The following is a 13,885-nucleotide window of genomic DNA, read 5'->3' as shown; positions in this document are numbered from 1 at the left end:
ATCTGTTCAAAAGAAACTTAAAAAGAATTCAAAAATACACATATACAAACATATTTATATGCATATTTGTTTATATTATTTTTAATTATCTTTAATAATAAAGGTAATTAATAAAGTAAATAAAAATACTATTTCATTTACTCTTAAAAATCAAAATATGATTTATTCTTATACAAAATTAAGAAATAGAAAAAGCCTAGAAAAAGAAAACCTTTTAAATCTGAAAAGAGCTCACAATTGGTGATGTAAAAATGAAATCTTTTAGGAAACGAAATACTTAAATATTTAAACGAAATACGAATTCATTCGTAAATTGGAAATAAAAGAAGAATTATTTTCGGACTCTCTGTGCTATCTGGGTTTCTTCTCTATTCATTTTCCGCATTTTCTTTTAATATCTGTCTCGTTTTTGTTTCACCTTTCTTTCGTACATATATGTATTACATATATGCTTTCGTAAGGCATAACTCATTCATCCTTTTACTACCATGTCCACTCCTAGCAAAAATAAAAATCAGATCGTAAGTCGAATGTAATATAAGAGGCTTTATTTACATAACAAAAAACAGGCCAATGAGAGTAAAACGCAAATCGTAATGTGTAGTAAATTTTTTTTTAACAAATAATAATTTATAAAATTAATATATACATTTTAAATATAAAATTATTTGTACGTTTCGAGTCATTCTCTTTCAGAAGTGAACATAAGATATTCAAATAACAAATTACATTCCCCGTAAGACTGTTAAATGATTAATCACTCCTACATGCATGATCCAAAGTGAAATGTGTTTAATTAGTGTTGCGCGATGACAAATATCTGTCAAACTGCACAAAAAAATATGTTAAAGATGTGTGTTAATTGTCAGTTCGCATTGTTTGAAATGTATTACTTCATTTACAATACATTTTACTGTCTCAATTTTCATTTCCTAGAAATTTCGTTTACGCTTCTGTTACTCTTTTCTTAGATCCGAGTTACATTTTGATTTTTATTTTCGTCAAGAAACGACAGCGAGTCGATCGAAAAATATAAGAATAATTACGCGAACGATCGGAGCTAACGAGTATCAAATTATTAACGGTAATCCTTAACACCGATTATAGCTTAACTATTACATGTTACGACTATCGTAAACATTGTTAGTTAATAACATTGTCGTTAACATTGTTATTAATGTTAGTATCACTATTACGCTAATCCGATCGTTACGGTCGGACAGAATTACATTTTCTTCGAATGTGCGCAAGAATTATTTTTATAAAATACTCCCTGAAAAAAGCATGCGAAGAAATTCAAATTTATCTCTCATCTTCTCCCACCCTCTATCTCCCTCTTTCTTTCTCGATTTGCCACTTCATTAATTCGGCTGGCACAACAAAATTAGATTAGAATCCAACTTTGCTTGGAACAGTTTTATACTTACGTTATCTCGATGCGAGATTTCATCTTACAATAACGTGTAAAGATAATTAATAAAATAATTCTCGCAATCAGATAAAATATTGCCGACCGAAACGCGGATGTCTTTCGTGGGCGAGAAAAATAGGAAGCATTACCTTATCTAGGTCCCTAAAAAACTAGTACACATTCCTTACAAACATAATCGTCTCTCTCTCTCTCTCTTTCTCTGTCGCTATTTGTATGATAGATCTCGTCGCTGCCGCGATGACAATAATGATAGTGTCGTCGCAGCAGTAACTCATTATCATAATCGATATGTTGATGCGACTGCAGCGATATTTAGCATTGATCAGTTCCCTCTCTTCGCGAGAACAAATAAAGTTACAGCGATCTAATGCGTGCAACTGCGAGTCGTCATTGCAAGTGGCGTGAGAAGTTCTATGTGAAACTTTAAAAAAGGAAATAACGATCTTCTTATTTATTACAGATCGTACAAATGGGACGAAGGAGAGGCAGAACTTATCGCCGCGCACTTTCTTCGTAAAGAGTACAAATTTGCACAAATTTTTACACGGCGCGGAACATTTGCATCGCGTATCTCTTAAACACTACGTACCTACCAGTCTTGGGCGTCTTCGAGTAAACAGTGAGTAATCACGGTGTAGAATATCTAAACTATCACTTTATGTATATAATTAAACTATCGTTCGGACAACACGGAGACGTTTAAAAAGGACGTCGCGATAGAGCAGGACGACCCCTGGACAACCTTACAATAACTTTCAAACTACATTTAATAATCCATGTCTCCGTCCTTCCTTGCATTAATTTAGTCGTCGCTATCTATAAGGTGACAGTTTCAGTATTCTACGTACATTAATGTGTGTAAGTGCTACTTACACTTTTTGACCACTATGTAATTTATATTGACCATCTCGTAAGTTTTCTATTTAACGAGAGTCTTCGTTTACTTTCTCCGCGGTATATTTTCTCTTGAATAAAATGCCACGAATTTCCTCATGCAATAAAAGTGGCGTCAATAGATTTATATTTTCGCTTACTTTTAACATAAAGCTCAACTTACGAGGCCCTTATAGAAATTTAATACAGAAAGGTATTAAATTTCGGTAGTAATTAATAACTTGAGCACTAAACAATAGCATTTTTAATACTAACATTTAATCAAAATAATTAATCACTACTTTTTAATATATTACATCAACTGGTATCAAATTTCATTTCTGTGACGCATGAGAGAAAATATGAACAAAATAGTAAGATAATCCAACGTTATAATTACGAGACTCTCATCAAACATGTTCTGTAAAAATGAATATCTCCTAAGTGGCCAATGCATCTCGAAATGTGTCGTTTTACCTAAGTATATCCGTAAATGCCCAACACTGTTATACCGTAAAATAGCGAAGAATCGATCGACTCTTTCAAAGTCTATCACGTTCTATCCATTTTGTGACATATACGACAGCATTTTGGCTAATTGCTATTGACTGCCGTGAAGCACTAGTCTGACAATCTGCTGATAACTCCCTGTCCTATTGACATTATTGAAAAAAGTCTGATAATCCAGTCTGGTAATATCAATTCTAAATAACAGTTATTAAAGCTTTGATGAAATGTCAATCAAACGTTCAATTAATGTAACCAAACCTAACTAAATACTATATAATTTTACTTTTTTAAACATCCTACTTTTCTAATTCGATTAATTACTATTATTATATATATATTTGTTAATCTTTTTAAATATTGTATTCCAATTCGTTAAATAAAATACATTTAGGTAGCTATTACCAGACTTTTTTTCAGTGTAGTTATAATAAATAGCAATAATAGATTATGTTTTATTCGCGTTGCTTGAAATTTCCAAAAATTTTTCGCTTTAAATGAGATAAATGTATTCGAATATTAAAAAGAAAAAAAAGAAGATTCTAAGTGCGAAAGTGCAAATAACGCGAATAGATCTACTGAAACGAGGAACGTGATCGACTTTGTTGAGTTTGACTGCGTTTGCACAATACCGCTTATTAGTTGCGCTACTAACTAAAGCTATTGCTCGTTTCTTCAGTCTAACACGCATCGATGACAAAACGACTACCTTACGCATGCCGTGCGTTCCGTTTCTCTTAATTTAAACAGACATCGCGCGTATTTCTGTTTAAATATTCGGAATTTCACCTTTCCTCGCTTTCGAAATATTACGTACGCATAATAATTACCGCAATCGTCAGTGGATCGCGGATGATTGTCGTAATAATCGCTGGTCCACGGAGGGAACGCAAAAGATTCATACCGAAACGACAATCATACCGTGATCGATGCTCTTTGCCTCTTATTCTGTAACTTAACGACATCGTTATATTGTCATTGCGCAGGTTTTTTACTTTCTAAATTATTTGGAGGAGAATCTCTCTAAAGAGTGACAATTGAGCCAATCTTAAAAAAGAACGGTTCAATCTTCAATCTTTAACAGATTTCACTCTAAGAGAGTATATATGGTAAAGATGCTGCGCGCAACGACAATGTAATGACACCGATGCTGTTGTTAAAAATTACAGAATGGGGACTTAAAATACACGACCGTCGCCGTGTTCTCTAACAACGAAATTGAAATTTTGCATCGGCGAAGGCGGTGATACTTGCATGATGCAAGCGCGTTGCGTTGTATTCGCGAATTAAAATTATGTACATACAATCAGAGACAACAAAGTGTGGACGCTCAAGCCTATAATAATTTATTTCCTCACTTAATCGACGATCCCAATTACATATGTGGAAAGACATTAAATATCGGCAAACGTACGCATATACAAGCTTATCATATACAATGTGATTTCGTTAACCCTAAGCATTCCTACATAACTACTATACTTTAACTAGTCTCTTCACATTCATTATTCTTCATGTCTTTCATCTAGTGTCTTGATATGACTTTATACTTTTCATATGGAAGTACTTTTAAAATTCTATGACTAAAATAGAATAGGAATAGTTGACTTTAATCATTACATATATTTTTTTCTTTTCTGATATACGACAAAGAAATAATACATTTTCTACTCTGTTTATCTTTTCTACTTCTTATAGATTGCCATTTCTTTGAGATGTTTGTACATACGTGAAATGATTAATTTATGTTTATGGATATGTTTATTCGCACCAATCGTTATTTTGATAAGGAAAAATACGAATTAAATGAAAGTGAATTGATCTTTATTCATATTGGCATCCACACTATTTTGTTTCTGAATGTACATATACATTCCGGAATATCAACGCGCAAATAGAGAAAGTACAAAGTCTCCCCTCAAAACACGAAGTGCTCGTTTTATTTGCGGAAGATAGAAGTATATGTGAATTGCATCGCGAAAACTCCGCAGATCCACGTATAAAAAATTCGTGGAAACATTTACGGATACTCGCGATGAACTCGGTGTGTCTATCGGCGGCATCGAGCTTTTTAAAAATGCACGGCGCGAAGAATGATTCCGTTAGAAAAAAAGAGAAATCACATATGAGATAGGGAGTAGGACTCAAGACTCGACCTTGACGAGCTAAAATCGAATGCTTCCCTTATCTAGCCCTAATAATCGGCTTTCGTCGCGTGATTATTAGTATTGCGTGTTTTTCACGTGTACGTGTGTGTGTGTGCGTGTGTGTGTGTGTGTGCGTGCGTGCGTGTGTGTGTGCGTGTGTGTGTGTGTGTGTGTGTGTGTGTGTGTGTGTGTGTGTGTCTTTTATTTACCCACATATATATATATATATAGAAATAAAAATATTATAATATATATATTATACATACACATACATATATATATTGTAATATTTTATTTATACGTATATACATTTATTTCCATGCATATAATATTACATATATATATAATAATATTATATATATACAAATAAATAAATGTATATATGTATATTATACATATATTTAGATGTGTGTCTCGTGCGTTTACGCGTAGTCTCTTTGGTGTCTTGCAGTCCGCTTAAGTATAAATCTGTAGCAGTATCAAAATGGTAAAAATAGTGCATATGAAGACCATGAGCACAGGTAGGACCAGGATGAATCTGACGGAGCGGCTGAGGCCGCTTGGTTCCTGTCATACAGCTTGCTCACCGGACTCGGTCGAGGCGTCGAAGAGCGGCCGATCTGCCGGCGTCTCACTCGACGTCGTCGACTTTGTGCCTCCGCTGCTTTCGGCGTTACCCTCCCGTCTGGTTTTACTCGAGCCCGAGAAACACAGACAGCCAGATTGATTGCGATTCCGCTTCAACGTCGGCTTGTTCTCGCGTACCTGCTCCGCTAAACACTTCTGATAGTAATCGTAGTCCTTCAAATACCTATTAGAGACAAGTTGTGATAGTATCAAAATAAAGAACTCATCGATAATGTTTCTTGATTGAACTTATTACATAATATTTAATTGATTCGGAATAATAGACGGAATTTATTATATAAAAATTATATTGTTTACTTATATAGAAATTTACTTACATAAAAATAGAAGCAACGATGTTAATAGCATGAATCGTAAAGAAAAAGTTATAAGGAAAAAAAAGTTTTCTTCTATTGAAAGCAAATAGTAGAAAGAGTTGTTAGATCACCGTGATGCGTACCAGACCGGCGGCCATCGGTGCTCGTTCAAATACTCCTGGTTCTCCGGATGAAGCAGCCGCACGCTGCGAGGTGACATTTTGCATAGCTTATTATAGTTAACGCACAGATGATTCATGCACCAGTCGGCCAGCTGATCGGCATTATGCAGCTGGAAATCATAACTGAGCGTTAAACGGGTACCGCTCTACCACTATTATCGCGTCTTAATTGATGTGAAACACGTCAAGGAAACCGACCTTGCACGGCTCCAACAGCCTCAGGCAGTTTTCCACAGCGTCGTTCCCCTCATTTTGCGAAAGCCGTTCAAGATCTTCAATCACTCTGCTCTCGACTAAATTGACCAATCGTTGAAGGCAGAGTCTATTGGCTAGTTCCAATAGGTTCAGGCATCTGACCGAAGAGATCGCTGGCACTTCGTCCGTGTAAAGATAGCAGAGTAACTTGTGGAATGTGTACTCCCGAACCCCAGGAAAGACTATCTGTCGTTGCGATATGATTCGTATTTATTATTTGTATGACGAACCATTATGCCTAATTTAAATGAATTCTTTAAAATTACTTTGGTGAAAAATAAACGTACAATATGTTTAGGATAAATCTTTTCCCAATACTATTACGCATAATCATGCCAATGTTTGATGCAAAACAATGTCTGAAATTATCTTAGTCTAGATTTAAGAATTTTTTATTCAAAATTAAAATAATAAATATGATTATCCCTATATTGATCTTTATTTTATGATAAATCGAAAAGTAACAGTATTAAATCCGGAAATCTTTCTACAGAACATCTTTTTTTTATATTATATATGAGTTTCGAAATACATATATGTATATATATTCTAAAATCTCACACACATACACATTCTATAATTCCCCCCAAAAAATTATAAAATCTGAAGAAGTTTTTTTGTAGAGAATTTTCTAATAAATTTAATATATTTAAAACTATTATGAGATGTTACGAGAATTTTTTTTCATTGGAGTAATTTTATAATTTATACCGAATTAATCACGCATAGAATTACGATCAGTTATATGACATTTAAAATTGTTACATTTTACTTACGACTTTTGCGCTACTTTCGCGAAAATCGCCAGAGAACATGGCTTTCATTACGTCGCATCGGGCAGTGAGAATCGCTTTGTGGGCCGGTACGCTGCCATCATCTAGCTCAAACATCACATCAGCGAAGAGACCTAAGTGTATCACATTTCTTAGTTAGTCAAAAGCTAGCATCATTTCACTTTTTTAATCGCAAACGGTACCCACCTTGCTCCAAGCAGATATCTTCCAGTCGTTGTCTAACCACTTGCTTGTACCGGTTATTGAGATCGCTATTGACGAACTGCTCCCGCGTCTGTATGCTACCGAGCACCATGAGTAATTGCGGCAACTCGAGGAATTCGGCCGCTTGCCTGATCTCCTGCGGGCAAGAGCAACCGAGACATCATGCCGATGCACCATCGCGACTTCCACTGACGTAGAATGATCGATCAGAAAAAAAAGACACGAGATATTTGATCGCTTCCGGATCGCTAGGACCTATCCTACTAGGCAATGATTCTAGAATGTGAGAACAACTGGAAGCGTATCCATGCACGGCACCCCCTCGGCCGAAGTCGACTGTGCGTCGATTCCTTGAGGATCCCCCCGCTCGTGATGATCGCACGATACTACGGAAGCGATGATTCGCTATAAGCTTAATGTGAGCATGGCCTATCAGCTAAACGTTAAAGATCGGTTAAATTATGCCGATCGTCAAATTATTCGATATCAAATAATTAGATAAAAGACAGTTAAACGTGTCTTCAAGGTATACGTAAACCATTTTAACGAACTCAGCTTTCTAATATTTATCTGTCTGATTAACTTTTGTCTCAATTGCTCAATTGAAAGATTAATTTTTAGTCACGTTTGCCTCGTAATTAGTCGTAATAGAAAGGCACATGCTCGTATGATGATATGATCACGCAATTAAATCTTCAAACGTCGAAACAGATCAGCTAGATGAGGCTACTATGTGCGTGCGTGCGTGCGCATGTAAACGTGTACGTATGTATTAATGCGACTGCCAAATTTCCAAACGCATTTCGCTTTGTACTAACCAGTAGAAGCCCGATAGGAGCTGTCTGAAAGAATAGAGCCGCGTTAGTTACTTTGTATATTCTGCAACAGTTGCGAGTTTAGCTCACGCTCTTAAGAGATCATACAAGTACACACCGTGTCTCTTATCAGATGTGATATACGTCGGTAGCATTCGCGGTTTCTCGGTCGTGTTTTCTCAAATTGTATAAGTTACGTAACGTAAACATTGTTACAAAATTATACCTATGATATTAAGACGGCAGAACTTGCGCAACCGCAAAGGAAGTTTATACTTTAAGTTGTAAACCTCCGAGAGATACATAACTCGCTCCTCGTTCGTTTTCTCTTTGCCCGGAGATTATACCGCGCCTATTTCCGTTCGCTTATTCATACGCGTTATTTTCGCGGCAGATAAACAAAGAGGGTGTCTTCTTACATTCTCGAATATACCTTTTCTCTTATGATAATTTCTACCGACCCAACGTACTTGTAGATCGTGATACCGTTTGTCCAAGCTGCCCGTGTAAATGAATTGCAAGCACTGTTGCATCGCCTGCGGCGTGATCAACTTCGACAGCGTGATCACAGTCATGGGCTGCTGCATACCGTTCGCATTCTCAGTCTGCAAAATGTTCGATGATATAATTAAGCACCCGGGACGATAACGAGTCCTTGTGTGACAATGTTATGGATATACCAAGGATTTCAGTCGCAATAAGGGAAACAATAAACATTTTTTTTAAAACTTGTTAAAATATTTATATTATTCCTTCGTTGCCTCACCTCTGGGGAGTCAAATTACCCATGATTGAAAATGATCCTCTTCAAACAGCTGCCATACATATACTAAATTGATGTCCCTTACTTTAATACTGACCAATACTGTGAAAGACAATAATTAATTATTTATTCTAAGTATTAACATTATTGTTGTATGAGTTTTTAAGCTTTCGACAAACGTCTCACGAAGCCTCATTATATACTCGTAATATATAGCCTGAAATTTGAATCATGGGTCTATTTGACCCCACAGTTGTAGTGACAACGAATGGTCTTAAAGCCAACTTTCGAGAATCTTTAGTGAATGTTTTTAAAAATAATACGTCAACCATGAATTGAGCAATGCAAAGTTTAACTTTTTATTGTAAAAATTATTTTCATAATTTAATCGTTTTTCTTTGCCAAAATTTAGGGAAGGGGGCAAGTACCCTCCTTGCTCCCCTTTTTACATACGCCCATGAACAATGGGCAAATATATGCACATGAACGATGTCAAAATCTCTCACCATACATATACGAATATTTTGGAAGGCAGGATGATTCAGCTCCCTCGTCGCGCTGTTACTTTTCCTCTGATTATCCATCGTCGGCAGTACTTGAAAACTCGATCGTCGCTTAAGTTGCTCCCAGACTCTGCAAGGTACGTAACTTATTTGTGCAGAGTTTATCAGGGCACAACAAAATATACAAATTCTTTCTTAAAAAATATTGCAAACTCTGTTCCGTCGCTACGTAAATAAAGTCGAATGTGCCGATATTTAAAGACCGTGCAAAGGCTAAGGGGGGACTGCATCTAACTCTTTATTTGGCAATAATCATCCTTAAGCTATGCCAGCGTATTGGATATACTTAATGCATGATTGAAGCGTTTCAATTGCATGCCCTTCTGTTAGTATCAAGCTTAAGCGACATTCAACTTATGTTAATGCATGTTAGTAAATAAGCAACACCCGTTGCAGGATTAGACATGTTCCATCACGTGTTAATTGCGGCTTGCCAAATAAAGGGTTAATCGATGCAGGAGTAAACATACGAGGAAGGATTAACTCACTTTGCGGGTTTGCTTTGATCGATACGAATTAGGCACTCGGTATCGTCGTTGAAGTCACCGACGGTGGCCTCGCCGAAAGTGCTCACCTTGACGAGACAATAAGGGAAACATGTGTTATTGTGTTATCCTGTTACTACCTCCGAACCTGATAGAGCTGGCATATACCATGCTGGACTCGCTGGAGCTGCGCGGCGTTAATTCCTGAGCGAGTTCCATCGAGAAGAGCCGGTGAAACGCCGGCGAAGCGGCGGCGAGCAAGCACCGATGAACCGAGAACGTGCAGTTACTCGCTATCAGGGTAACGTCCGTGTGAACCGGCCTCGTCCACAGGCTCTTCATGTTCTCTTCATAGGTACTTGCAGCCAAGCATACCTTCGGCGGTACAGGTTTTGGTGGACAGAATGGTGCCTGTCAAGTTAAATCATCATACCTTAATTATTATCAACAGTTCAACACCTGCGAAAAAATTCAATAGGAACCTACCAACGCTAACTTTACTAGTATAACATCAATATTACAATTTTACACATGTCGTATGTAACATTGTTATATTGTTAAGTGTAAAATTATAACGTTGATGTGTGTTAAGTTATTGTAGTTGCTGTTTACTGCAAGGCGATTCAAGCGTCATTCCAATATTGTATGTTTCAGCTTGTTTTTTTAACCACGTGATCTTAATTTTATATTTATTCAGAAACAACATTAAAAATTATGAGAACGGAAGCTTTTTTTTATTTTTCTACATATTTATTTCTACAAAGACAAGTTTGTCGTAAAATCGTTTGTATGTATCATTTGTTACCTGTAACAAAGGTCTTTGCACTCTTTTCAAGTTCGTCATCCAGAAACGCTGCTGACGACGTGCGATTAGAGCGGCACGTATCGAATTTTCGAACACCTCGTTCACGCCATAATAAGTGAAAACGCTTGTCTCGTAATAGCACACACCGAGTTCTCGCGCCACCGCTCGTGCCTGATCCGGCATAACCAGATCGCTTTTCCTCGTAGCCCTGCAAATAATTGCGACCACCCTCTCGGAAAGAATTTCGAAATAACGAAACAAAGAATATTCTTGACGCACTTAATCTTATTACAACTTTATGTGTGCAGTATAAAATAATATAAAATTGAATCGCAATATCTATATTAAATCAAATTCTAATTTTCTTTCCTCGAGTTAAATATAAAACTGATTTATTGTCTTGAAATAAGACATGTATAAATTTAAGTATTTTTTTATTCTTACAATAAATCTTTACGATTTTATAGCATACAACGCTAATGCCATAATATTTGATACAAAAAGATCACTTTATTCTAGTTTTAAGAATTTTCCATAAAGTAAAATATTCCTCCGTTAACAATAAATATCATTACTCTTATATCGATCTTATTTTATAATAGATCGAAAAATAATAGCATTGGATTTGGAAATCTTTTCTATAGGTAAGTATATATGTTTTAAATGTAATCTTCGTTGAAACGTATCTCGTAATATGTTAATAATAAAGAAAGGTAAAACTGAAATGACAAGATAAAGTCATTCCGACTGTTGTAAAAAGAAGCTAAAAGTCACGAGAAGAACTTTCAGGCTTATTCCCAAGGGAGTAATCGCCGTGTCAAGGTTCGGTTAATTTTGACTTGACCCGATTACTCAACTATCGGGAATTTTAAGCTTTTTAATCGATCACCCAGCGCCGTTATAAAATTCATATGCCGCGCGATACCGCATAAGCTGATCGTAATGAATATTTTTTTGTCGGTAAAAGATTTCGAGGAAGCTTACGGAGACGCGTTGAAAAATCAATACTTCGACACACTTCGGTAAACTGACCACCGTTGAAGAAGCACCGATGCGAGTGAATGAATTTCACACCAAGCTAAAAAAAAATCTGATAGTCGAACACGAATTTCCTTCGTCGCCAAAAAAAGACGCGATCGATTAAAATAACTAAACAAATTTAGCTAACTTTTGGAATAATATTTTTATACGCTTTATAGAAAAATCACCTTTATTAAAATTTATTTTGTGAAAATAAATTAACAAATATGTGAAAAAATTAATCCAAGATGTAATGTTTTATATTATACAAGTGTTCAAAGAGAAATAGAAATTATAAAATTAAAAAATTTTTTTAACTTGAGAAAACGTTTAAATTTCAAAATTTCGAAAAAAATTAATGCTTTGAGTTTACGGAATTTAATTTCACAAAATGTTTTTCGTTAAATTCTTTCAATTTTTCTATTTTTATTCTACAAGTTAATTTCTTAAAGAAGTAATTTACCTTACAAAAGGACTGCGATCGCGAAAGTAACTGAGATAAGTTTCGTCCCGATACATATATCGCAGATCGTTTTTGCATCCGACCAAGAGAACCGGTGTCTGCGGGCAGAACCTCCTTATCTCGGGATACCACATCACCTTGCAGTTTCGCAAGGAAACGGGGTTGGTTATGGAGAAACATAGTAACACGACGTCAGACCTAGTAAAACCTTTTTAATTAATATCGATTGTGTAAAAATTTCGTTTGGCGGGGATGCCTTACCTGCCATATGCGAAACGCCGATCCTTCTCGTGATCGCCAAATGTGTCCCAGAGACGTAGCGACACGTTTACATTGTCTACTACCTCCCAAGATCGCTCCAATACCTGGCATATATCACACTGTGTTATCTAATACTGCTACATATTTTTAGAAAAATTAATAATGATGATAATATTTAACTTGATAATAATGAGCATGCTTCCATCTTAACAAAAATCGAAATACAAAAAATTAAATTTACTTCTGAATCCATTTTTTATTGTAAAATCACTTCATAATTATGATCCCATTTAATGTTACATAAATTTTAAATTTATTACTATGATTATTATACATAGAATGAGTTTATTGATATATTTCCAAAATTTGTAATATGTTTAAAAAATAGAATACTCAAACTAGTTGCTAGAATGTCAAAACTTTCCGCTGCGTTGTTCATAATCTACATAATTATTTTAATGACTCACCAAAATTATTTTCACACAAATCTATATCTATAGCTAAATTTTTAGATACCTTAACTAAACCGTTTTCTTCCATGCACATATTTCGATTTAATTTTAATCAATAATTGCACGAAATGTGTTTTCAAGTTAAAAGAAATTAAATAGGAAGGAATCGTAATCAGGCGTAGACAGACTCACATCCTTGTAGATCCGATATTGGTCGATAGCCCAGACCGTGGGCACGTGAGTAGTCAGGAGTTGTGACAGTGACACGTGCTTGTTGCAGGCCCTGGCGCAGATCAGTCTGGTCTTTCCGACTGCCGTGTCACCCACGACCACGCACTTGACCAGTTCCTGGTGCGGTTGCTCATTGTCCATCACCGGCAGTCTCCCCTGCTCATACAATATGCCCTCTCACCTGCCAGATCGCTCGAGTTCTCAACCGCTGTCTCCGTCACTGATGATGCTACCGTTGTCGTTTCCGTAGCCACCAAATGCGTGCACCACATCCGATAATCGGACTGGAACACGACGTCCTCGACCTTGTCGTTGATGAGATAAGCGCTAAAACTAAACATATAAAAACAATGCGTCAGCCATCGAAAAGAATTGGTTTTGTTGAAATATCTAAAAATTTAGCTATAAAAAAGTATAGATCGTCGTGCACTCCTTTATAGAAATCTAATACTGTCCAATTTGATACTAATCAATTTATTACAGAAAGATAGTAATTAATTATTCACTCGGTTTAAAAGTTATTTAGTACTAAAACTACAGAACAATAGTACTTTGAATGCTTAAAATAATTAATTACTGTCTTTCAATATTGACTAGTATTAAATTATTGTAAAAAAAAGAACAATTTTAATTAAATTAAAAATATTTAGCTATATATAGATTTGAAAATAACGTTGAACTGTTAAAAT

The 13,885-nt window shown here is 35.7% G+C and overlaps 1 protein-coding gene across 1 annotated transcript; it reads right to left on the bottom strand.

The window, feature by feature from the left end:
- Window positions 1-5,372: 5,372 nt before the first annotated feature.
- RhoBTB (Rho-related BTB domain containing) lies at window positions 5,373-13,433 on the bottom strand. Its single transcript, XM_018544527.1, has 13 exons — window positions 13,158-13,433; window positions 12,514-12,617; window positions 12,253-12,450; window positions 10,770-10,977; window positions 10,133-10,375; window positions 9,968-10,053; window positions 9,423-9,549; window positions 8,624-8,758; window positions 7,321-7,474; window positions 7,117-7,247; window positions 6,284-6,526; window positions 6,047-6,195; window positions 5,373-5,770 (listed from the first exon to the last, which is right to left on the bottom strand). Exons 1-13 carry the CDS (start codon window positions 13,335-13,337, stop codon window positions 5,530-5,532), a joined length of 2,199 nt encoding a protein of 732 aa, XP_018400029.1. The 5' UTR covers window positions 13,338-13,433; the 3' UTR covers window positions 5,373-5,529.
- Window positions 13,434-13,885: the final 452 nt, after the last annotated feature.

Source organism: Cyphomyrmex costatus, unplaced genomic scaffold, assembly GCF_001594065.2.
Source record: "Cyphomyrmex costatus isolate MS0001 unplaced genomic scaffold, Ccosl1.0 scaffold449, whole genome shotgun sequence".
Taxonomy (NCBI): Eukaryota; Metazoa; Arthropoda; class Insecta; order Hymenoptera; family Formicidae; genus Cyphomyrmex; species Cyphomyrmex costatus.
The sequence above is the reverse complement of the archived record's forward strand: the minus strand, read 5'-3'. Positions and strand labels throughout refer to the sequence as shown.

Bases quoted from the DNA above. Each gene is read 5' to 3' on its own strand.
- RhoBTB (XM_018544527.1), bottom strand. From the start codon at position 13,337: ATGGACAATGAGCAACCGCACCAGGAACTGGTCAAGTGCGTGGTCGTG. The intron at 10,978-12,252 runs GTAAATTACTTC...AATTATTTGCAG, and splicing joins GATCGCAGTCCTTTTGTAAG to GGCTACGAGGAAAAGCGATC. The intron at 7,475-8,623 runs GTACGTTGGGTC...TCTTGCCCGCAG, and splicing joins AACGGTATCACGATCTACAA to GAGATCAGGCAAGCGGCCGA.